At 46.1% G+C, this 21,209-nt stretch overlaps 11 protein-coding genes across 11 annotated transcripts; 6 read left to right on the top strand and 5 right to left on the bottom strand.

Annotated features, from left to right (window-relative positions):
• The first annotated feature begins 631 nt into the window (after positions 1-631).
• Positions 632-1,808, top strand: BO79DRAFT_248834 (uncharacterized protein). The gene is made up of 6 exons (XM_025685742.1): positions 632-642; positions 851-890; positions 951-994; positions 1,051-1,093; positions 1,184-1,352; positions 1,420-1,808. Exons 4-6 carry the CDS (start codon positions 1,087-1,089, stop codon positions 1,667-1,669), a joined length of 426 nt encoding a protein of 141 aa, XP_025534287.1. The 5' UTR covers positions 632-642; positions 851-890; positions 951-994; positions 1,051-1,086; the 3' UTR covers positions 1,670-1,808.
• Positions 1,809-1,842: 34 nt separating this feature from the next.
• BO79DRAFT_291226 (putative nuclear pore complex subunit Nup133) lies at positions 1,843-6,429 on the bottom strand. The gene is made up of 4 exons (XM_025688972.1): positions 5,997-6,429; positions 5,855-5,924; positions 2,487-5,801; positions 1,843-2,430 (listed from the first exon to the last, which is right to left on the bottom strand). Exons 1-4 carry the CDS (start codon positions 6,315-6,317, stop codon positions 2,096-2,098), a joined length of 4,041 nt encoding a protein of 1,346 aa, XP_025534286.1. The 5' UTR covers positions 6,318-6,429; the 3' UTR covers positions 1,843-2,095.
• Positions 6,430-6,770: 341 nt separating this feature from the next.
• BO79DRAFT_291225 (ACP S-malonyltransferase) lies at positions 6,771-8,408 on the top strand. The gene is made up of 2 exons (XM_025688971.1): positions 6,771-7,227; positions 7,283-8,408. Exons 1-2 carry the CDS (start codon positions 7,071-7,073, stop codon positions 8,338-8,340), a joined length of 1,215 nt encoding a protein of 404 aa, XP_025534285.1. The 5' UTR covers positions 6,771-7,070; the 3' UTR covers positions 8,341-8,408.
• A 123-nt stretch (positions 8,409-8,531) lies between these two features.
• On the bottom strand, positions 8,532-9,499 carry BO79DRAFT_68411 (uncharacterized protein). The gene is made up of 3 exons (XM_025689598.1): positions 9,342-9,499; positions 9,000-9,290; positions 8,532-8,906 (listed from the first exon to the last, which is right to left on the bottom strand). Exons 1-3 carry the CDS (start codon positions 9,384-9,386, stop codon positions 8,724-8,726), a joined length of 519 nt encoding a protein of 172 aa, XP_025534284.1. The 5' UTR covers positions 9,387-9,499; the 3' UTR covers positions 8,532-8,723.
• Positions 9,500-10,513: 1,014 nt separating this feature from the next.
• BO79DRAFT_183065 (NuoB/complex I 20 kDa subunit family protein) lies at positions 10,514-11,894 on the top strand. Its single transcript, XM_025680259.1, has 4 exons — positions 10,514-10,693; positions 10,740-10,932; positions 10,985-11,340; positions 11,397-11,894. Exons 1-4 carry the CDS (start codon positions 10,639-10,641, stop codon positions 11,489-11,491), a joined length of 699 nt encoding a protein of 232 aa, XP_025534283.1. The 5' UTR covers positions 10,514-10,638; the 3' UTR covers positions 11,492-11,894.
• A 746-nt stretch (positions 11,895-12,640) lies between these two features.
• On the top strand, positions 12,641-14,956 carry BO79DRAFT_211924 (rRNA-processing protein MPP10). Its single transcript, XM_025683102.1, has one exon. It carries the CDS (start codon positions 12,792-12,794, stop codon positions 14,910-14,912), a length of 2,121 nt encoding a protein of 706 aa, XP_025534282.1. The 5' UTR covers positions 12,641-12,791; the 3' UTR covers positions 14,913-14,956.
• A 67-nt stretch (positions 14,957-15,023) lies between these two features.
• BO79DRAFT_222561 (S-adenosyl-L-methionine-dependent methyltransferase) lies at positions 15,024-15,808 on the bottom strand (the record flags this gene model as incomplete). The annotated part of the gene is made up of 2 exons (XM_025683564.1): positions 15,024-15,495; positions 15,591-15,808. 2 exons carry the CDS (start codon positions 15,806-15,808, stop codon positions 15,024-15,026), a joined length of 690 nt encoding a protein of 229 aa, XP_025534281.1.
• A 929-nt stretch (positions 15,809-16,737) lies between these two features.
• BO79DRAFT_160869 (uncharacterized protein) lies at positions 16,738-17,036 on the top strand (the record flags this gene model as incomplete). Its single annotated transcript, XM_025679003.1, has 2 exons — positions 16,738-16,884; positions 16,935-17,036. The coding sequence occupies 2 exons, from the start codon at positions 16,738-16,740 to the stop codon at positions 17,034-17,036; spliced, it is 249 nt and encodes an 82-aa protein (XP_025534280.1).
• BO79DRAFT_204784 (DUF1761 domain-containing protein) lies at positions 16,947-17,923 on the top strand. Its single transcript, XM_025681809.1, has 3 exons — positions 16,947-17,245; positions 17,330-17,634; positions 17,713-17,923. The coding sequence occupies exons 1-3, from the start codon at positions 17,230-17,232 to the stop codon at positions 17,854-17,856; spliced, it is 465 nt and encodes a 154-aa protein (XP_025534279.1). The 5' UTR covers positions 16,947-17,229; the 3' UTR covers positions 17,857-17,923.
• Positions 17,924-18,393: 470 nt separating this feature from the next.
• BO79DRAFT_211919 (putative NADH-ubiquinone oxidoreductase 21 kDa subunit) lies at positions 18,394-19,275 on the bottom strand. The gene is made up of 4 exons (XM_025683101.1): positions 19,237-19,275; positions 19,094-19,163; positions 18,531-19,027; positions 18,394-18,477 (listed from the first exon to the last, which is right to left on the bottom strand). The coding sequence occupies exons 2-4, from the start codon at positions 19,151-19,153 to the stop codon at positions 18,453-18,455; spliced, it is 582 nt and encodes a 193-aa protein (XP_025534278.1). The 5' UTR covers positions 19,154-19,163; positions 19,237-19,275; the 3' UTR covers positions 18,394-18,452.
• Positions 19,276-19,601: 326 nt separating this feature from the next.
• Positions 19,602-20,780, bottom strand: BO79DRAFT_291218 (thioredoxin peroxidase DOT5). Its single transcript, XM_025688970.1, has 2 exons — positions 20,293-20,780; positions 19,602-20,121 (listed from the first exon to the last, which is right to left on the bottom strand). The coding sequence occupies exons 1-2, from the start codon at positions 20,567-20,569 to the stop codon at positions 19,757-19,759; spliced, it is 642 nt and encodes a 213-aa protein (XP_025534277.1). The 5' UTR covers positions 20,570-20,780; the 3' UTR covers positions 19,602-19,756.
• Positions 20,781-21,209: the final 429 nt, after the last annotated feature.

Here is a 21,209-nt window from a genome sequence, read left to right as displayed (position 1 = left end):
CTTAGTATATAGGGGATTCTAGGGGTCCGCAGAGGTATCTGCGGGTAATGATGGCCTTATGGTCTTGTTTTGAACTTTTGCCCCTAGAAGAGTTCCTTACAGCTGCCCTGCTCTAATTACAAGAATTTAGAATGATTTACATAGTTCGCAGACATTGAATATAATTTAGTGATAGTAATAAACAAATTTACTAAATTGTCAAATCATTTTATACTCGTTAGACGTTTTTATTTTTTGAACTTTATATCTTTTCAATATTTATACTCATTCCTTTTCTTGCTTGGATAATATATTCACACAGGTCTATGTGCTCAGTGCAAGAATCCGGAAACTCCTCACATTTAGTATTCACTGCAAGCTTACAAGTGATGCGCGTTCTGAGTCAACAAACTCAGAATTCTAGTCTTTAACCGGATAGCCGAGTGGTTAGTAGTTGCAGACAGTTCACTCCTGAAGCGCACCAGGCGCTAGCGGATCGTGGACACTCAGCTTCAGTTGAGTCCCACTTATGTGGGCCCTCGATGCATGCATTGTCCAATTAAGTTGATGCTCATGGGTGATTACAGCACTAGTACCCTTGGCTCATCAACGCATTACAAGTCAATGAGGTCATAAGTTCACCATACAAACAATGTATTCCTGGTCACATGCTTCTAGTGATTGACACCTATATAGTACAATGATACGGCTGGTACTCTGTACACATTTGCATATAAAGACTGACCCGACCCCTGCGAGTGTTGTACAAGTAGTACAAAGTGCCTTTTTGTCCAATGCCTAATTACAATATCTTTAGTCTCAAACAGTAACATAATACCTATTTCCACATCACACATTACTGTCTAACAAGCCAATCGCTTTATATCCACTGGAAACCGTGGGCCGCTAAAGTAGGTATCGGGCTTGTAATAGGCAAGCCCCGGGCACTTTATGTTAACTATTCATTAAAGTCTACAGACATATTGAATAGAGCCAATCTCTTATATCGAGCAAGGTATGTATATTAATGACTTGCATTCGCTCGATGAAAATCACTGATTATGTGCCTAGTTTCCTCGATCAAAAGAACGCAGAAAGTCCACCTCTATGAAAAGTAAGCATCTCTCTTAAGAGCTATATTTGGTGTGCGCATCATTGGATGCACACCCAAAAGCTAGGCTTGGTTGTATTTCGCACTCAATAGTTAACTCCATAGTGACGCGGTCTCACAAAACCAACGATCCAGATCATTCAGCATTGCACGAAGGGGGAGCTCTAGGCCAAGAGAGTCTTCCCCGCTATTTTGCCAAGTCAGGACCTGTGGATGCTGATCCCCGGAAGACAAAGAAAGATGGAGGCGGAAAACGAAACTGGTTAGTTGAGTAGTCTGGCGTCTCTCACCATCATGGCCCCTAGGAATATCCAGTGACCCTCCTCCAGGGGCCGCTCTGGCGATGAAGTGCACGACTATGGCTACAAGTTTACAAACACACGACGTCACTCAAACAGTAGCGCCCAGGGAATTGCGGACTTCAAGACAAAATTTGAAGCCGTTGAACCAGAGCCAGTCTTTGAAGAGACTGTGCATGGGCCCGATGCCTTTCCCGCGGATGACGACATGGTAAGGAAAGTTGATAGCATCAACAGTGATACCACTGAAGGTAGTGAAGTCCCTTCGAACAAGCCATAGCTATATCAGGCGAGGTAGCCAGGGATCAAAATGAGGATTTTTCAAGAGTGATCCTGCACAGACACGGTAAACCAGCAAGAGCTTTGTATCACAAAGGTGACGATCTTCAGTTTATCAAAGACCCCTGCTAGGAAATATGATGAGATAGTTTGACTGCATGTGCAATTCAGGTGCCTTGCTCTAATTCAAGAAATCATTAAATGTGGATAAGAAGATGCCGCAACCTCGCCCTAAACTACGGAAGGCAACTATCAGACAATTGCATTGCTAGAAGATACTGAAAACATGTCAGCGCCAGGAAAGGATTACTAAGAATGTACAAAAGGGCGGAACGGAAGAGAAGCATGTCTGCAACCAATTGAGCTCATTTATAGCGTGCAGGCACTAGTCAAGAACTCAGATATTGCTGAGTGTTGTTCTAAAATCTTAGAGCCAACTCAGCTGTGCCTTCTCAGTTGATGAATCGTATTGCGGTTCATTATGCGCATTGCCATTCTTGTCATCTTCGGTGGAAACCCCAGAAGGCTCTTGACGCGTGGTCTTGGCTGAGTCAAAAAGGTTCTTGAACCAGAAATTAAGCTTTCCTTTTTCGATTTGTTGAAGTAGGATTTCGTTTTCCCTGGCGAGATCACGAGAGATGCGGGCACGCCGCTCAGGTGGAAAACGTGTTGTAATAAGATCAGCGTCAGAATCGCTTAGCAACACGTCGTGCGGGCCGTTAGGGACGTATATAGAAGGGTAGTTAGAATCTTCATCAAGGCCTGTGAACAGAGTTAGTAATATGCTTGAGGACATTCTCCACTAGTCAATTTCATACCGTCCCTGAGGCACCAACAAAGGGTACGTGAGAGTGTTGTGGCATAAAGGAAACTTTCGGTGTCCATTCCCAATCCCTCAGCTGCCTCTTCCAATCTTTCCCAATTGTTATCTATCATGCATCTTCTCCACACCAATTTCTGTAGTGCTGCATGATATTGTGGATCTCGCTGGTCGTAAGAGAGTCGGATGATTCGCAAAGCTAGGTAGAATTGTTTCCCCACGATTTCATCCTGACCTTGTTCAGAGACCTGGGATAGGTATATGTGCGTTAGCAGGTCTACTAACTCATCCGAGCTGAGAACTTGTCGAGTGACAATCTTGGCCAGAGCATCGCTAAATATTTCATGCAATGAAGGCCTGTCCGCGGCTGTTGGGTTGCGAAATTGTTCAATCGCGATATCAATTTCCGCCTTCTGATCGATTGCATTGTGTAACGCGGGCGCGACATAGGCGAATATCACTTCTTGGACGGCATCAACCTCCGCAAAATCTTCCAAGCGTCTGACGTTCTTGCGAACGACTAGACTATCTGGCATTCGAGATTCCTCCCAGACCGCGAGATTTGCAAGCTTTGCTAGGGACAACTCAACACGATGACTCCATATATCTGATTCATGCTTCGTGGCAAGCTTCTCCAAGGATCGGGCAGCGCCCTCATAGTCATTCTCACCGATCACATCATTAATCCAGCCCAGCCGCAGATAAGCTGGGTGTTTTCGTAAGAACTGAGTGACGAAGGGCTGGAACTTTTTCATCGCAAAAAGTATTCCGGATTGACCCATGGAGATCTGCCGGGAGAAAAAAGAATCGGCCCAAGACTCCCCGAATTTCTCAAAGTAAAAGGATATCTTTTGACTGAGTCGCTCAGACGCGTTCTCGTCAGCACCTGCATTTTTGTTTGGCGAATCTTGATGTGTCACAAGGCTCTTGGTTTGGTCCTGAAGCTCGATTATGAGCTCCACGAGCGCTCCCATATCTCGGAACTGTTCGGCAAGCATAATGGCATCATCTAGATGCCCTATTCCGGCCAACTTGAATAGCTGCCATTTCCGTTGCTTGATGTGAGCCTGTTCAGTCGCAATACTTTCGTCGATAAGTTTCTGACTCTCTTGGGACGAGAGCCAACGGACTCGTTCACAGTGCATGAGCCCTAAAATCTGAAGCTGCCTAGAACTATTTTTGGCAATCCTTCTCACAATTTGAGTTTCGGGTAGCTCAACTCCAATCGTTGTTTTCTGGATCCAAGCTCTGCAGCTATCAAGCTCCAGATCCAGCAGATGTCCAAATTCGATATAGCAATAGCGCTGAGAAGTCCAGAACTCCGAAAGACCAGTGTAGTCACCCGTCAATATGCCGTCCTCCAGATAGCCGTCGCCAATGCCATACCGGCTAGAATTCTCGTCTCGATAACGAAACGCAGTCTCCAGAACTGCTAGGGACAAGTCACTAGCCTCGAGTAGCTGCTCCGACATCCGTCGTCCCTGTTTTGCAGAGCTTCCCTTTTGAGGCTTGATGGCTTTAAAGATCCACGGCACGATATGTTCCATTTGAAAAGTATCATATAGAAACCAATGGCGCACTGGGTCGCAATCATTGGTCTGCTCTTCGATCTTCGTTTTGAACTTCTCGCTCATTAACCCGATTATGTGCGCCAGCAGTGTTGAGTTTTTGCTCGCGCATTTCCTGGCTTCGTCTTCCAACTTCCACATAGCTCTTTGAGCAGCCAGTTTCTCCGCACTCCAAAGTAACTGCCACCAGACTTCTCGGCGGATGGTCTCATTCTGCTGTGTCAACAAGAGGGCGAGGTCGTCGAGTGCTTTAGCTCGCAGTTTCAAATTTTGATCCACGGAAATCCCATTCGATGGAATGAATTCCGATGCAGACCGCATCAATTCCTGGCATATTTCCAATGCAGCATTTTCCGTCTCGCTGATTGGGAATCCTATTCCGTCATCACCTGTAAGGTTCAGTGGGTTTTTGGTCATTGTGCCATAGAATATAGCCTGTTCGATTTTATGCTTCGCAGTGATGCGGCCATCATCAACGTTGCTCTTTGTTCTTTCACTCGGCAAAGCTGCAATACGAATGATACCGAAATCTCGAACCATGAGCAGGCATGCGGCTAATGAGCCCTCACCACTCTGGTTTTCACATCCGCTTCCTAAGATCTCGTAGCTCTCTCCAGAACGTAAAGGAATAATATCCTTGAATGCCCGCCCTTGCTGAGTTACGGAAACCGCATCCTGAGTAATAGTAGGGTGTTCGGAAATGGTCAATGATAGCAACACAATTGACTGCCCAACAACAATGAAAGCGGTATGCCCGGGACTTGGTACAAACAACCTGACACGCGGAAAGTCGAGATGGGTGCGCAGTCCATGAAAATCAATCGTATTAGTAGATAAGACTTGAACATCGTCCGAAAATCGCATTTGGACGACAAACATGTCCCGAACGGTGCCGGGGGCAGAATGTGAGACGGATGCCACAACCGCTGTTATCAGCGAGGAATTGGGCCCGTCACGAGCATTAGTGCTTTTGCAGTCGGCCAAGACAAAATCTAAAACCTTTAACCTATGATCATCGGCTTGACCAACGATAAGAGGCCCAAGTGTTTCACTCAAGAGATCATATACATCATGCTGATGTTTGAGCATGCTACCGTTGTTCCAGTGGGTATCCCAAATTTCGAAGAGACCTTGAGACGTAGCGATTACGACATCGCGTTGTCCACGCTGGTGGGATTCGCCCGCTCGAACTGCGGCAATGTCTTTTCTGTAAAAGCCACCCCCAAGAGCATTTCTCAAGCTTCCAAGTAAGCCTGGTCTACCGCCACCTGCGGGGCTTCTCAGGAACGAGACAGTTATTGCTGGCTTCCCTTGACAATCTCTGATGGTTATATGGGCAACCCTTCCAGTAGAAAATATAACAACGACACCAGATGGCTCGCTGTTTATGACGTCTGTAGCGTGCTCGCCCGAGAGCAAGCCAGGGATACAGCCTTGGATGCCAGAGTGCTTCTGCCTGGAGAAAGCTAAGGTTGCAGCACTTGATATGGCTTCCCAGTATATGATTTTTCCGGTATATGGCATGACCACCATCAACCCCGGAACACCACCTGCAACGGTAGATAAGAGCAACCCAAGGGGGGCAGTGTTACCAGGCTCTTTGCAGGACTCGGGTATTGCAAGGGTGAAAACATCTGCAGGAGAAGGCGATGGGACTGTGGTCGAATATGCCCAGACAATGGCATGCGATTTGGTTAAGGCTAAAGCATATCCATGACTAGTTCCAAATGAACCTCTGAAAGGCCCTGCATGTCTGTGTTATTATAGTTGTGGTGGCGAAGGGGTCAGCAGTACTCGCCTGTTTGTAAACCAAGCACCTGGTCTGGCAAAGTGGGTAGCTGGGTGACGGTGTAGAACTCCGTTTTAGACTATGCATAAGCCTATGTCAGATGGGCGATCCAAGGATCTTGTAGACTGAATAGTGATCGAGAACCACTTACAAGCACCACTGTTCCTTCACCTTCATCCTCGCGCTTCTCAGGCCTTTTGACCGCTCGTATAGGAATATTTCTGTGGAAATGAGCAGTTTCTGAATTTGCGACGCCTTCGTCAGTTAAAGTTGACGGCTGGCGTTCCTGGAAGTCGAGCTTGGTGTGATTGTTGTTCAGATTGTGAGACGCTAGTTCTAAGTCTTTTTGACGGAGATTAGATCTTTGTCTTTTCGCACTTGGAGGCTTTGGTGATTCGTCTGAGTTCGTACGCTGACGCCTCCGGGGGTTGCGCTGAGAAGCTGCGGATGAAAGCGTCTTAGGTACAAACATTTTTTAGGACCAGACACAAGCTAATTGCGTACAAAGAAGACCCTGTGTAGATTTCGTGGCTCAGAAGCGCGCATCTGAAAAGTAATCGTAACACGCCACAGTTGTGATGGAGATTGATTTGAAAATTTGTATGTAAACAGTATATTATTTCAAATAGCGATATTGATAGGTACTAGGTATGGAGGTTAATTCACTCCGAAGGCGGTCAGCAGTTCTGATAGGATTCCAGACACCCATAGATACCTGCAGAGCCAAGTTCTCCTAGTTAAACAGAATCGCACTTACCTAATTAAAATGTAAACAACCTTCAGTCCCTGTTTATAACTACTTGTTGGATAATACTATATCTATTAAACACGTGAAATATCAAAAAGGATTGTGATACTATGTAGACATTGTATTTTCCATCCCGTTCTTACATCCTGACACTAGTGCTATCGGTTTATTAGTCCAGTAATACATAGCCAGGTAATACATACCCATTAATCTACATACCCAGCGTTCAACAGCTCCGAAATCTTCAAGGTTAGTACAGAATCCCCCATATCACTGACACGTTCTGTGGCTGTCAGTACTCAATATCACGTGACTACACAAGAACACATTTGTTCGTGCTACGGCTACTGTTGCTGCACTTACATTTGAAGGCAGCGCGAATTCATCTGTAAGAAATATTGACATTTGCCGATGGCATCTGAAGGCTATGTCCTGCAATAACAGCAAGGGCATTTTTCTTCCTGAGGCCTACAAAACATGCTTGCATTATCACCGAAATCAAGACTATCTTTTCGCATAAAAGCACCCCGATACCATGCTCATTGTCGTACTCAGCTAAAACCTAGTTTCCAGCGAGATTATGCCAGCCCCATTACCGCAGAGACAGCCTTGCGCACTGCTCTCTTCTTTCCTGGTTTGCATACCCTGTATTTTGAACTCGCCTATGTTCTGACGCCTTTACCGTGTAGGTCATGGTGTACAGCGTGTGGGAATGGCAAGTTCTTGGGTTGAGAGGTTCCCAAAAATATCCAGCATATTCCTAGACGAAATGGATTCGATCCTGGGTTTCAAACTGTCTCACATCATCTCCGAAGGACCAAATTCGGAGCTCGATAAAACCGAAAATTGTCAGCCGGCTATAATGGCAACATCGATACTAATCCTTCGAATACTTGAAGAGGAGTTCGGCTTCATGACGACCTCACGAGTGGATGCCACACTTGGACATAGCTTGGGGGAGTTCTCAGCACTCGTTGCTGGAGGTTATCTCGATTTTAGCGATGCACTGAAGTTGGTGAGACGGCGTGCAGAGATAATGTCCGAATGCACGCGAGCTGCTATCAAGAGATCAGGCGATGAATATGGCATGATAGCACTTGTCTGTGAGCCCGACCACATGAGTGAATTGCTTTCTACCATTTACGAATTCATTGGACTTGGCCCATCGAGTCTAAAAGATGATTCGAGCCAATGGTACAAGGCATTCCAACAAGTCATGGTGGCAAATATCAATTCAAGAAATCAGATTGTACTGAGCGGCAACATTGCAAAAATAAGAGCTCTGCTTATCCAGCTTCGTCAATTTGGAGGACACGATCCCCGTGCGGTGAGACTGAGATGCGAAAGCCCCTTTCACAGTCCCATTATGATACCAGCAGCCAACTACATGAAGTGTGCCCTTGAACATATGAATATCAATTTCCCAGCACGAATGCCATGTATCTCCAACGTCTCGGGCTTACCGTTCAATTCCAAGGAAGAACTCAGGTTTCTATTGTCACAGCAGTGTGTCGATACGGTAAAATGGTGGGACAGTATTCGATACCTAGATCAGACGCATGCAGTAACACGCTGGATTGGCATTGGACCTGGGAAAGTCGGTAGAAATCTGGTTGGGAAAGAGGTCGGTAAGGTTATGGTGAAAGGCGGCGGTGTTTGGTCTATATCTGACCCCTCGGAGATTGCAAATGTTCTTTCTGCGTTGGACAAGACTGAGAGTGACCCTCCACATGATCGAAACGGATGACTCGGGCGAGATGCTTTGCCCCACATGCTGTGTCTTCACTATATACCCATCCCATGATGACCAGATTGGTCAAATCGACTTGACTCCTCAATCCTCTTATCACGTATTATACACTTATAGTAGTACACAGCGTAGAGTTATACAAAGCACTGGGTAAACATTGGATATTATCAACTGATACTTTGCGATCAACAGATGTCTCCTACGAATGCCGTACATCAGAGAATGCTATACCGAATCCTGTGCGTGTTATACCCATGATTATTGGAGGATACCAAGGGTGGGAGTCATCAAAAGTACAAGTGATCTTCAAAATCGAGATTCTTCGAAGATAGTGTGTAGAGCGGTAGGTTGTTTGCCACATAGCATGGGTTCATGGTTTTTTAAAGGGAGGCTACAGTCGGAACCCATGAGTTTCCAATTCGGTTGACCTCGTTAATGAACCTCTGATCTGTGATCTGCGAAGTGCAAGATGACACGGCTTTCGCTGTGGCCATGTGCTCGTCCGGTCGATAAAACGGATTCTGTAGCAACTGCACATATGCTGTTTGGAGAGTTCGGAAAACCTGTAGGTGGGCACCATTAGTGATTGAAGCCCAGAATCTTGTGTATTGTTCAACATGTAGAACTTCGAATGCAGGAGAAAAACACAAACGTACTGCTTTTAGGTCAAATTCCCTTAACCCCGACTTGGTGGAACCTTTAGGTCCTTCATCACTGATGGACTGTCCAATCAAGTCAACTATAACTAGGAATTTTACCCCCGTAGTAGAAAGCCAGCCATATGCTGCAAGTCTCTCGTCCACAGCCTGCAAAAGACCAAGATCTTGGTCAATTGACGTCTGTTTGCGGCGTATTTCAAAGATATCAAGACAGGAATTCAATATAAAAGAGAACTCAATAGTGGACTCCACATAGGGAGGGAACAGCGACACGTGGAGTGGATTATCCTGATTCCTACATTAAGACTGGCGCAGCAGATGAAGGATATGAAGACTCACAGCTTTCCCAATGACGCCGATACAGGCAATCTTAGGCAAAGCCATAGCTCCAGGTCAGTTATGGCCTGCTGAAGAAATCAATCCCACTGAATTCAGATAAAAACCATCAATTTCATCGTTCTTGGGACGCGAGATCTCCTGGCTTCTGTGTTTCGGAGAAGGTAGGCGCTGAGCCAGTTATGTCAATGATACCTAACCCACCCATGAACAACCCCATACTAGTTCACTAACGTAATCCACATGCGGATCAGCCACATGTTCGAGCCACCTATTTAGATATTCTTCACTGGCAGAAGAGATGCATTGATTGATTCATACGCTTGAACCATCATCCAAATTCAAAGCTTAACAACATATTTCTTTTCTTTTTCCTTTTTCTTTTTCACTTCAAAGACAAGAGTATAATAATATAGCAATTAAAACTTTGGTCAATTGCGCCCCCCCCACCCCATTATTACACTCTTAAGGACAGGAAAAGTTTGACCCAGCATATCTTCGTATAGACTGCACAGTACGTATAATTTGGAATTCGGTCTGGTTAAGTCTTCGAAGTTCGAACGTAGGATGGTTATTAATTGTAGCTGTTCCACATGTGGATTCCCTTATCTGTTGACTTCATACATCTTCGGAATTTCATGGTTACCGTTCAAAGCCATTGCCAACATCTTGATTTTATGAGTGCTCGCTGCGTTGTCCGACCTTGTTCTATATGATCTTCAAAGAGAGCCACATTGTGAAGATCCTATTCAGATACGCCCGTTTTAGTAAGGCATCATCTTTCATACAGCCCAGGCTGCTAGGACGCCTATCGATAGTGTGGAACTATTGGTGTTTCTGTTACGGGATGCTCTTCACCTGCATCCATCTATCTACAGTACTTTGCTCCACGTAGCGATGAGATCCATGTCGCTGTCCAGATAAGGAGGGATTCGAATACCGAGCTTTGATGACTCCAGCCAATGAAGCTCTTTAGAATCTAACTTACACTAGCACAATGTTAGCCGCTTGTCCGTGGCTCACGTGCCAATACGGTATTATACACAGAGTAAATGCGAGACACTGGATTCAACGAACTGAATTAGGTTTCGTTACAGTAACTTACAGAAATTGCGTTCCATTGGTACCAATAGTGCAGAATGATACTCTTAATTTGAGCCTCGACCATCCTGATAATATCTTGCCACCATTGACAGACTGGACTACAAGCCTCCACTCTTCTGACAGTTCATACGGGTTTTGTACGCAAAGTCGCTTCTTTTTTATCTCTGTGCACATTGTTACTGGGAGCGATACAGCCATGCTGCCTCTCACCGGTCGCGCCATTCCAGGCGCCATCCCAAGCGCTCTTCATGGTATGTGTTCTCCAATTGTTACTACTAAATTGCTGAACTCATGTAGTGCGACCGCGTATCACATCTTGCCATTTCCGAATTCAGCCAGTTTCGTTCCTTTCGACCTCTTCAATTAAGTCGGCAACAGCAATCGAACAGCGGGGACAGTCTGGCCAAGCGCTCACTGCTTCTGGAAAGGTGCGGAAAGAGGTGCCCTTACCGAGCCAGGAGAAAAAGGAGGGTGCTATGCAATATGTCCTGTTTGTTGCCTGAGACGCATGAGATGGGTACTTTATACTGATTCATGTGTAGTACCACGCTTGACCAAGTCGCTAATTGGGCCCGCCAAAGTTCTTTGTGGCCCATGACCTTTGGTCTCGCCTGCTGTGCAGTTGAGATGATGCATCTTTCGACCCCCAGATATGATCAGGATCGTCTTGGAATCATTTTCAGAGCATCACCTCGGCAATCGGATGTGATGATCGTGGCAGGCACATTGACAAATAAGATGGCTCCCGCTCTCAGACAGGTGTACGACCAAATGCCTGACCCTCGTTGGGTCGTCAGTATGGGAAGTTGTGCAAATGGTGGTGGTTATTACCATTACAGTTATTCTGTTGTTCGCGGATGCGATAGAATCGTACCCGTGGATGTCTATGTTCCCGGATGTTTGTATACCCTTTACCATTCCTACAATGACGTTGGCTAATGGGAACAACTTAAGGTCCGCCCACCTCCGAAGCATTGATGTACGGAATCTTTCAACTTCAAAAGAAGATGCGGCACACAAGGATCACCCGCATGTGGTACCGCCGTTAAGCTCAACTTGGAATTACTTCCTCCCTATGTTACTTAAGGGTTGGAACGGACAGGTTCGGACGTAGACTTTATAAGAAGTCCTATCCTGGAAATCAAGTATGTGCTCTCGTGCATTACCGAACACTACCGGCGCGCAATTGATAGGGGGAGGGATGAAAGGGAAGTGGAGGCTTAACTTTCAACAGGCATACCAGGTGTGTCATGTTCATGGTTGAGCAAGGAAACCCGGCCAACATGTATTGTATGCAATAACTGCAAGCCACTTTCCTAGGTATATTAGAACGGGGTTAGGGACTTGGCTGCAAATTCACACTGATATTCTGCGCACTTGTACGGCTCACACCTCAAATGTCTCATATCTAGACTCTATCGTGTCGTAGTGTTAGAATATCTCAACCGATCGAGACATTACCACTGTTTGCATGCTTAGTATGCAACTAATTGCTAGACTGCTTCTTCGCCTGTTCAAATATACCTAGAGGCTGCAAGGTGAAGGACTATACTACGACAAGTCTCTTATCATCAATATTAGAGACACAGATTTCTGGCATGCTGATACTTGAAAGGAGTTCGATTCACCAGTGACAATGGAATTGGCGTTTCTAGTCGTGTTAACTTTCCGCGGGGCTCATATAAAGTAAAGTATGCCAACGATCCTTGTATCGCAAGTCATCAATAGCGGTAGTATCTCTCCGACTAGAGGGGATAAATTATTATGGGCCTTTCTGCAGACTTACATACGCTCGGCAGGGCTTTTCTTGTTCGGGTCATGTTTCGCAAACAGTAACTTCGCGCATGTTTCAGGCCATGATTGGCACCTGCTAGAGGTCGGTAAGCATTCTCTTAATGCACCAAACCAACAATGAGTAGAAATCCTCGACTTTATCAGTGTGAGACAGGATACCCATCATCTATATTGATATACACACCTTGTATGCCCACGTTTGTCTGCTATATGAGGAGATCTGCCATGCGACACGCCATCCATCACAAAAAGCATTTTGTAGTGAGACGACCGAAGGAAATGGCCATGGCCCGAGCTTGCCTTCTTTCCAGCGTCCCCACTTTTATGACCCAAAGTAATTGATTATCTTAGTTCCCCTTTCACTTTCATTAACTTTTTTTTTTTTTCCCGACTTTCGGCTTCCGCAAGCCATTATTTGAAGTGTCCACCAGTAGCTCAAAATATCAGACTGATCTCTCTGCACCTACCATCTAAAGCTTTCGCATGTTTTCCTTACCTCACTTTCCATCTCTTTTTATTTGATACAGCTGTCTCATCTCAGGCGTGTACCACGCCATGAAGAACCTCGCTCCCGATCCATCTGTGGCTCTTCCTGAAGTCGAAACTCATGAACCAATTTCTTCATTCAATTCAGGATTGACGACTCCTTGGATTTTCCTCCAACCCACGACGGAGTTGAAAACTACTATCACCGGCTCTGTGAAGTACTATTTAGATTCGTTAGCCTCGTCGGTCGGCGATTCCCAATGTGCGCGCCAACGCAGGAATAGAAAGCGCAAAAGATCCGAAGCTGAGGAAGATTCTACAAACCAGGTCCTACAGCTTAAGCAACTCTATGTCGACGGCTTCACTTCTGACCAGATATGGCAACAAGCCTTGAGAATTCTTGATTCTTCCGGTGGTGAAGTCGAGCGGGATTTTACTTGGTGGTCTGCAGTGGCCAAGCCACACGAGCGGTCCCTGACCTCAACTTATAATGTGGCACTTGACGACACCGACTTCGAGGGCAGCAACGTGGACTCTCAGTCAGAGGCCGATCTCACCCAATCGAGTATCGATAATGACGATGACGACCTTAGTTCAGTACACGCTCACTCTCAAACCTCCCACAATGATTCGGACCTTGAAGAAGACATTGAGAAATTATCCGACAACAATCTCGGAAGCGATATCGACGACGGTGAACAAGAAACGTATGTGGAGGATCCTTTTGGCCTGAATGATGGGTTCTTTTCGATAGATGATTTCAACAAGCAATCGGAACTACTCGAAAGACAGGACGTTAGTGGCGGCCCAGGCAACGATTCTGAGAGCGAGGATGATGAAATCGATTGGCACGCAAATCCTTTGACTACAGCAGGGTCAATGTCTCTACCGAAGAGAGACATGCCACAGGAGCACTCTGACGGGAATGATGGCGATGATATTTCCGACAGCGAAGAGGAAGGACCAACATTTGGTGATGCAGGCTTTGAGGACGATTCCGATATGGACGCAGATGATGTCTATGCGGCAAATTCTGGAGGCGAAGGTTGGATGAACACCAGCGACATAAAGTATTCTGACTTCTTCGCTCCACCTCCACGTAAAGTTACACGCAAAAAGACACGCTCTCTTCCTAAAACTCAGCCCGACCTTTCCATTACCAACGACGACGTTGATCGTGCCATGGCTGATGTTCGCCGTGATCTTTTTGAAGATGAGCTTTCCGGTGAAGATAGTGATGAACACGAAGTAACGCGGGGATCTCAGAACAATTCCTCTAGTCATGAAAAACAGCGTGCTCGCATTGCTGATGAGATTCGCCGCTTGGAGGCTGCCAACGTTGCCAAGAAGGATTGGATGCTAGCTGGTGAAGCCAGGGCTGTCGAAAGGCCTGTAAACTCACTTATTGAGGAAGACCTGGATTTCGAAAGGATCGGAAAGCCCGTGCCAGTCGTTACGGCAGAGTTGTCAGAGGATATTGAAGAGCTTGTCAAGCGTCGCATCCTTGCCAAACAATTTGACGAAGTAATACGCCGGCGCCCTGGTGTTTCCGATGCTCAGCGCGCACGGGGAGTTCGTCCTGAACTGGAAGACACTAAACCCCAGCAAAGCCTTGCTGAATTATATGAGGCTGACCATCTTCGTGCTACCGATCCAAACTTCGTTGACCCTAAAAATCAGAAGTTGATCCGTGAGCATGCTACTGTAACAAGTTTATGGAAAGAGATCAGCTCTCAACTAGACACGCTCTCGAACTGGCATTACAAGCCCAAGGCTCCGCAGGCAAGCATCAATGTTGTCACCGATGTGGCAACAATTACTATGGAGGATGCTCAGCCGACAGCTAGCAACGCTGTAACTGCGACAGCAACCCTTGCGCCGCAGGAGATCTACGCACCTGGTGACGATAACAAGGTCGCTGGTGAAATGATCTTGAAGAATGGAACGGCAATCGCCAAAGAGGAGATGACCAGGGAACAAAAGGCTAGGTTGCGTCGAGAGCACAAAAAGCAAAACGCCAGCACCGCAAAATCTCAGAAGACAGGGAAAGCGGCTGAAAATCAGCAGCTCATTTCGGACTTGAAGAAGGGTGGAGTCAAATTGATTGGGAAGCAGGGCGAAGTGACAAATATCAATGGCGGTAAAATTAAAGAAGCCGTGAAGGAAGGTGGCCATGTGCTCAAGCTTTAGATTTCAGGGCGGTTACAAAATGTATCTATGTACCAAAGACAAGCGTATTTTGATATTTTCGCACATGACTTTCCCTAGTAGTTTTAGTTTTTAATTTGTAGCTAGACCTTCCTAGACACCCCTCTTGTCCGACTTCAACCTTATCTGGTAGAGGAAAATGTTCTCGCGCCGGTATGTCTCCGCATCAGGGTCATCCCGGATTTCGTCCACATCAAACATCTTCCTTGCATGTTTCATGAAACGGAGGTCTGCTCTTCTACGCCTCTTAAAGCAGAAGTAACAGACAGAGTCTGGACCAAGAAGATCATTCAAGGTCGAGATTAGTAGCGGGAAGGCGGGCTCAAAGTAAACACAGTCAGCGGCAAGGATAATTGCGGGATGCTTTGGGATGCAGTCTGGGAGGGAGTCTCCCCAGTTTAGTACTGTAGCTTCGACTGTAGAAGAAAGATTGTTGAGCTTGATATTCGTTTTCATCAGGGGCAACATGGGAGCTTGATCCGTAATGTAAATTCGTGGCACCTCAGGGTGACATTTGCGTGCAAGCGCAAGGCCAACGAGACCGCCGCCGGCTCCAAGTTCAACTCTAATCAACAATTAGCAGGGGTCAATTACCCGCATACCAGGCACAAGAAGGGCAGTTTGCTGGTGAGGATAAAACCGGGTCATAGGGCAACGGACATTGTTTTACCGAGAAAGCTAGATTGATGTTGGCGTAGCAAGTACTTCGACAGGACCATCCCCGCTGGCCATAGCTGGCCTCCACACCCTTCCTTTAGATCTTCCTGGAGAAGTAGAGGGTTCGATAACATCCCATCAAAGGAGATGATGCTCTGACTGGCGGGCTTAAAATCCCTAACCGGGATCAACGATTCATCGATGTCTAATGAATCATTCATGTCGATTGCAGCTGGAATTGAACCAGGAACTTCCATTTAATATGATGATGGTCTGTTACAGCACACAGCGTTAACCAACACTTGATGCCGAAGTATAAAATGAAGCAACTTTGGACGTTTGAAGAGCAACTCAGATGGAAGCACACTTAGTTATAGTGAACTTGTTCTTTTCTTTGGGTCGAACTGGGAGGTACGGAATCGTTAGTTCTAGTCTCCCCCAAATTTTTTTTCCCCGCCCTACTTTGCCCCATCGGTTTTCTACCTAATGTCTGGAATCACCCATATAAGTACGAGTTGTCACACTTTTACAATGTACCAGGGGAATTGACCACCATTGGTGAGGTTGAATAACAAGTCCGCCTTTGGTGAAGAATAGTTACCAAGGAACCTATATAGCTGGTATCAATAGGGGGAAAAAGGGCAACAATAAATTCTGAGTAGAACCGTAAGGGGGGAAGGGAGAAAAAGAGGAAGACGTGGGAAATAATTGACAGAGCAGTGGGCAGCAGGCGTGTTTAGCAACGCCCAAAACATGATAACTAACTTAGTCACAGTATTGTTCTTGTCTGATAGTAAGCGTACTTGAGAAATAATTATACAATGTATAATAGACTGAAGGCGCATCCTAGAACTCATGGTCAACAACACGCAGATATGGATGTAGAATGTGCCATAACAATTCTATTCCCAGAGAGAAGTTGTATCTCAAATTCAAAGTATATACTAGAGCACCAGAAATGACGCCTTCATTAGGTCCTAGTTGTTCATTCTGAAACTAGTTCGATGTGCTAAGCAGCGAGTACCATCTATATTACGAGTCAAACGAAGGGACCATGAGCCAAGCGAACAAGCTATCCAATATGAGCGTAATTTTTTCCCCATGAAAGTACAAAAATTGTGCAAACACTAAGATTAGACTACATCACAGAATGGCTGTACGTTGTAGATATCGCCAGGATGTCTGTGATTGTGGATACTGCCACGACGTAACTCTTTTTAAGGTGCAAGTAGTAAAGATCTACTGCTGGGTACTGAACGATCCAGGCACTAGTATGATTGCGGCAACCCTCCGCCAAGTACGTAATAATCTTGCACCCACTGAGAGTATTGTATGATGTCATGATAGAGCACTACCGTACAAAGTATGCTCAAGGTCGTCCTCCATCTTGCTGTGCTTCTCGTGTCTTTCGATCATAACGACGTCACTTCGTACCTCACCACGGATTGACTATGGACTTGTCCGGTGACGGTACTTAGGGGTTGAAAAGGCCAGCCTAGCCCAGCTCCATGCCATAAAACGAGGCTTACTTGCTCGAAAAGAATCTACTTCCTACACCTCGATTCTCTCAACTTCGGAGCATCCTACTTGAAGTTACATCTTGTCTCTACCACACCGAAGCCACCAACTACCTATCTCCAAAATGACAACCTTAAACTGTGAGTGCTCGTCTGTCCTCGCAGTGCAAGCGACGACCCTCCCCTCTTAACTTCAACTCTCATGAATTAACATAATTGGCCTAGATCTCCCTTCAGTCAAGCCCTCCGCAATTGCGGCAGGTGCTCTTTTCACCCACACTGCTTCCCTCGGCATTCTCGCGCCCGTATTCGGCGATACCTATCATCGTGCCCAAGCAGCCAATTCCAAGGAAGAGTTCCTCAGATCTAAAGAGGCTGCTGGTGCAGTAGCAGCCTGGGGTACCTCCTTGGTTGGAAGCTCTGTCCAAACGTATGGAGTAGCAGCTCTGATCAACGCCACGGGTACTTTGAGCTACAAGGGAGCGGCTTATCTTGGAAGCTTGATCTTCATGGCCAGCGCAGCCCCCGGTGTATGTTCTTTCCACCCTCTCCTTTTACCACTACCAACTCGCATTTCATACATGCTAATTATGTGTTGCCTTGTATAGGTTGTGAGCCAGGTCTTTGCCGAAAAGAGACCCCTTGACACTGTTGCCGTAGGTGCAGTCAGCAGGTTGTTTGAAACAGTGGGACTCAGCCTTTTCCTTACCTGGTGGGGTACCCGCACGAATCCATTTTCTAGCAGCTATTAAAGGTTCTATTGTTTCAATGTAATTTTTGATAATGTCGTTATTTAAATATCAGTTGATCATATGTTCGGGAAAGTAGTTCTTTCTATAATCTACTGAAGTTGAAGACTTGAGTATATAGCATGCGCTCTGCAACTAAAACACACAACCTCAAAAAAGCTTACACTGGCTCCTTTCAAGTTCTTCCTGTGTTTAGATTCAGAGTGGATTTGCTAGACGCATTGCCAGTCATCCTGGGTGTAGAACTTGGCCTTGTCACAGATATGCAACCAAAGGAGCCAAATGTGCTCTACAGAGTATACAGAATTCATTCAATCCTTGACCCATTGGCAGCAGAATGTACCTTGTAGGCTTGCGCCCGAGGAACGTTTTAAGTCTTTTCCTTTGCTTGTCCCAATAAGTTTTAATGGGGTACACAATCGACTGTAGCTACTGTCAATTACAACTACAAGTACACCAAGTAATATCTACAACACTAGTAAATATTAAACACACAAAAGCACGAGGACAGACCGTCTAGTAATGAGAACATGTGATGAAGGGAAAGTAAGTACAATTGCATTTATCTCAATATTGTACCCGAATGCTGCATAGACAAGCTAAACGAAAGTGCGGCAGGGGTAGCTTATCAAGGGTGTTAGCTTGGTCTAGAGGTAACGGGGATAGGTAGCACATACACACTGGGGTAGCCATGGTCATGGCCGAGCTGATATTTGCTACCAGCAGGGTTCAAGTTGCATGGCAGCGGAGGCAGACCATTAGCGCCCAGAACTTCCTTGATTCCATTCTTGTCCTTCTCAAACAGACCAGCAAGGCCGCGCTCTTCGGCCTGTTGCTTCACGGACACCAATTGTTTCTCTCCTGCCTCGCCGATCTGAAGGACATCGTCCTTGGGGGCAGCTTGACTGCCTACACTGAGCAGGCCCACAGCATCCGCCTGACTGACCGCACTGAGTCGGGGGTAATTCCTCCGAGCATCACGTTTCCAATAAGGGTTGTCAGCCAAATCACCGGCCGGAACAGTAACCGGATCATCGTAGGATAGAGGAGGAAGAGCTCCAGGGGTCGGTAGACGATACTGAGCGTTCAACGGAACACCCGTGGAGCGAGTCGGGTCGACGGCAAGGAGGCGGCGAATGCGTTCCCATATCCCAGTGGATTGAACAGTATATTTCTAATGAAGAATAAGTAAAATATTCTATCCCGATATAACACAGAGCAGCCAATGGCTATCTCCTACCTTATGAACGGCTATCACATTGGATGCGGACTTAGCCGCTTTCACGATGTCGCGAGCCATGACTTCTTTTCTGTCCAGGTAACGTATTAATGATTTAGGCGCAATTATGATAAAGGATTTTGCTATAGTGGGTGTTACTTTACCTGAGTACTAAATGGGGAAGGAAATGGAAGACCTTCAAGGGTACGTCCTTCGCCGCACGGTCTCAAACGGAACCAGGCCTGCGGAATCGAGCCTCTACACACGGAACAACTTATTTTCCGACAGTCGCACACCCCCGATTGCCCAAGGTAACATTTGTGGTAGGTAGCAGTGGAAATGAAAGAGCCCTGTTATTTCATGGAGAGAAAAAAAAAACATTACTGTATACTAAAGTGTCGGAGGGCATGCATCTACAGGTTACATATTAGAAGAGGCTAAATTGCCTTGCTCACGTGTGAGAAGCGGGCTACTATGGCCGGTTACAGTTCGGGTTGGGGGACATTCTGGGGCATCAATCGCGAGGATGGTTTGGAATTGCATATAATGCTTATGCCAGACAAGGCCTGTAGCAATTGGAAACCTCAAGGCCTCAATATGTCTGTAACCTATGAATCCAGCAACTACCACGTTCAATGGGAGCAACCCCATTGAAGTGATATGCTGATTACCCACTATCAATGACTAGTCATCCTTAGCTGGTGGACTCGCGTGACGGGTTTCGTCTCCAGAGCTCGGTTTCTTCAATCCTGCAGCTAGATTACGTGCAGCATCAAGCGTCGCATCGGGGCCTCCGGCCTGTAGTATCAGAAGTTTGCCCTCTTTATCAATAGCAAAGATTCCTCGAATTGTGCCTTTTGGCGACTTTTTAAGTCCAAGAGCTGCTATCAATGTAGCGGTGGGATTGCAGAGAAGAGGGTATTGCAACCTTTGTTTCGTCTTGAACGTAGTATTTGCCTTTGGTGAGTCCGCTGAAAGGCCGTAAACCGATAAACCACTTTCCGTGATAGAGTCATAGTTGTCACGGAACAAACAGGCTTGTTTGGTACCTTTTGATATATTAGCTTCTCTAGAATTACTGCAGCGGATGATTATATCAAAGGCCATATCGCGAACGGGTGTATTCGATGACCACCATGCGTGTTTGTACCCGCACCAGATTATCCTCATGGCAGAGTGCGGGGGTAATTGGGGAGGTGGGAGTAGAGATTTTTACGTACAGCCTGGGGTTGAAGCTCTAGGGTACGTGAACAGCACGACACCAGCTTCACTAGCATCGACGAGATCTTTCAGCGTGGTTTTTTGCCCTTCGTCAGTCTCAATATCACCACCGAAGTTGTCCAAGTCTAGTTTGTCGCCAACTTTTGGAGCCTTATCGTCGGAGATGGCCTTGGGGACATCCGGCTTTCGAGATACCGTGGATTCTTGAACTTTTTTGGCCTTGCGCTCTGCCGTAGGGGCTTGTGCTGGCGCCTTGCGCTTTCGTAGTTCGACCATATCTTGTGATTGAGAATCCAGGCGTTTGATCTTTTGTGTCAACGGAAACAAAACACAAAGGTTGGGGGAAGTAAAGAAAAACTTTTGAAGATGCTTATCAACAGCTAAACAGTGGATAAGTTCATAGATAGTGGAGTGTAGGCCAAGACTAACAGGTGAAAACAATTAACACCCGAGACAGCCACTGTAGTACGCATGGGAGATGTGTAATAATTGGCAGGGATTCTTGTACAGGGGTATGTAAAGAACTAGAAAGTGCATGCTTTGCATATGTAACTGACTAATGTATCTATCAACCAAGAATTTCCCATCTCCCCGTTAATATGGGGTTCCCCCGAGTACACCAAAAGCATGTATGTGCCTTCTAAATATCGACTACCACTTTTGGAACTGTTTGACGAATGTTCGGTATCAAGAGGCAAAGCTGGCTCTTATTGGATAATTCAAAGACATTTGATGATGCAGGAAACAAAGGGCCAGAGCATCATTCACACTGTCATATCTTGACCTCAATTAATTCAACTATCCTATAGTATGAGTGATTGATCGGTAGCATAAGATGTTGATCTGGGGGATTGTTCGGATGTACAAAGTAGTAGTAGTCGGCATAAACCAACCTCGACCCTCTAAAATAGTAGCG

Source organism: Aspergillus costaricaensis (genome assembly GCF_003184835.1).
Source record: "Aspergillus costaricaensis CBS 115574 unplaced genomic scaffold BO79scaffold_56, whole genome shotgun sequence".
Lineage (NCBI taxonomy): Eukaryota > Fungi > Ascomycota > Eurotiomycetes > Eurotiales > Aspergillaceae > Aspergillus > Aspergillus costaricensis.
This window is presented reverse-complemented; position numbering and strand designations above follow the sequence as displayed.

What these genes read in the sequence shown, in the direction of transcription:
- BO79DRAFT_248834 (XM_025685742.1), top strand. An exon ending in GGAGGCGGAAAACGAAACTG is followed by an intron (nt 1,353 to 1,419) that starts GTTAGTTGAGTA and finishes ACCCTCCTCCAG; the next exon opens with GGGCCGCTCTGGCGATGAAG.
- BO79DRAFT_291226 (XM_025688972.1), bottom strand. Translation starts at nt 6,317, where the DNA reads ATGTTTGTACCTAAGACGCTTTCATCCGCAGCTTCTCAGCGCAACCCC. An exon ending in GGTGCTTGGTTTACAAACAG is followed by an intron (nt 5,802 to 5,854) that starts GCGAGTACTGCT and finishes ACAGACATGCAG; the next exon opens with GGCCTTTCAGAGGTTCATTT. An exon ending in TTGTTGGTGCCTCAGGGACG is followed by an intron (nt 2,431 to 2,486) that starts GTATGAAATTGA and finishes CTCTGTTCACAG; the next exon opens with GCCTTGATGAAGATTCTAAC.
- BO79DRAFT_291225 (XM_025688971.1), top strand. Translation starts at nt 7,071, where the DNA reads ATGCTTGCATTATCACCGAAATCAAGACTATCTTTTCGCATAAAAGCA. An exon ending in CACTGCTCTCTTCTTTCCTG is followed by an intron (nt 7,228 to 7,282) that starts GTTTGCATACCC and finishes TTTACCGTGTAG; the next exon opens with GTCATGGTGTACAGCGTGTG.
- BO79DRAFT_68411 (XM_025689598.1), bottom strand. Translation starts at nt 9,386, where the DNA reads ATGGCTTTGCCTAAGATTGCCTGTATCGGCGTCATTGGGAAAGCT. An exon ending in TCGGCGTCATTGGGAAAGCT is followed by an intron (nt 9,291 to 9,341) that starts GTGAGTCTTCAT and finishes TGTAGGAATCAG; the next exon opens with GATAATCCACTCCACGTGTC. An exon ending in GGGAATTTGACCTAAAAGCA is followed by an intron (nt 8,907 to 8,999) that starts GTACGTTTGTGT and finishes GCCCACCTACAG; the next exon opens with GTTTTCCGAACTCTCCAAAC.
- BO79DRAFT_183065 (XM_025680259.1), top strand. Translation starts at nt 10,639, where the DNA reads ATGCTGCCTCTCACCGGTCGCGCCATTCCAGGCGCCATCCCAAGCGCT. An exon ending in GGTGCTATGCAATATGTCCT is followed by an intron (nt 10,933 to 10,984) that starts GTTTGTTGCCTG and finishes ATTCATGTGTAG; the next exon opens with TACCACGCTTGACCAAGTCG. An exon ending in GGATGTCTATGTTCCCGGAT is followed by an intron (nt 11,341 to 11,396) that starts GTTTGTATACCC and finishes GAACAACTTAAG; the next exon opens with GTCCGCCCACCTCCGAAGCA.
- BO79DRAFT_211924 (XM_025683102.1), top strand. Translation starts at nt 12,792, where the DNA reads ATGAAGAACCTCGCTCCCGATCCATCTGTGGCTCTTCCTGAAGTCGAA.
- BO79DRAFT_204784 (XM_025681809.1), top strand. An exon ending in TGGCCAGCGCAGCCCCCGGT is followed by an intron (nt 17,635 to 17,712) that starts GTATGTTCTTTC and finishes TGCCTTGTATAG; the next exon opens with GTTGTGAGCCAGGTCTTTGC.
- BO79DRAFT_211919 (XM_025683101.1), bottom strand. Translation starts at nt 19,153, where the DNA reads ATGGCTCGCGACATCGTGAAAGCGGCTAAGTCCGCATCCAATGTGATA. An exon ending in ATGTGATAGCCGTTCATAAG is followed by an intron (nt 19,028 to 19,093) that starts GTAGGAGATAGC and finishes ATTCTTCATTAG; the next exon opens with AAATATACTGTTCAATCCAC. An exon ending in GACCATGGCTACCCCAGTGT is followed by an intron (nt 18,478 to 18,530) that starts GTATGTGCTACC and finishes ACCCTTGATAAG; the next exon opens with CTACCCCTGCCGCACTTTCG.
- BO79DRAFT_291218 (XM_025688970.1), bottom strand. Translation starts at nt 20,569, where the DNA reads ATGGTCGAACTACGAAAGCGCAAGGCGCCAGCACAAGCCCCTACGGCA. An exon ending in TAGAGCTTCAACCCCAGGCT is followed by an intron (nt 20,122 to 20,292) that starts GTACGTAAAAAT and finishes ATATATCAAAAG; the next exon opens with GTACCAAACAAGCCTGTTTG.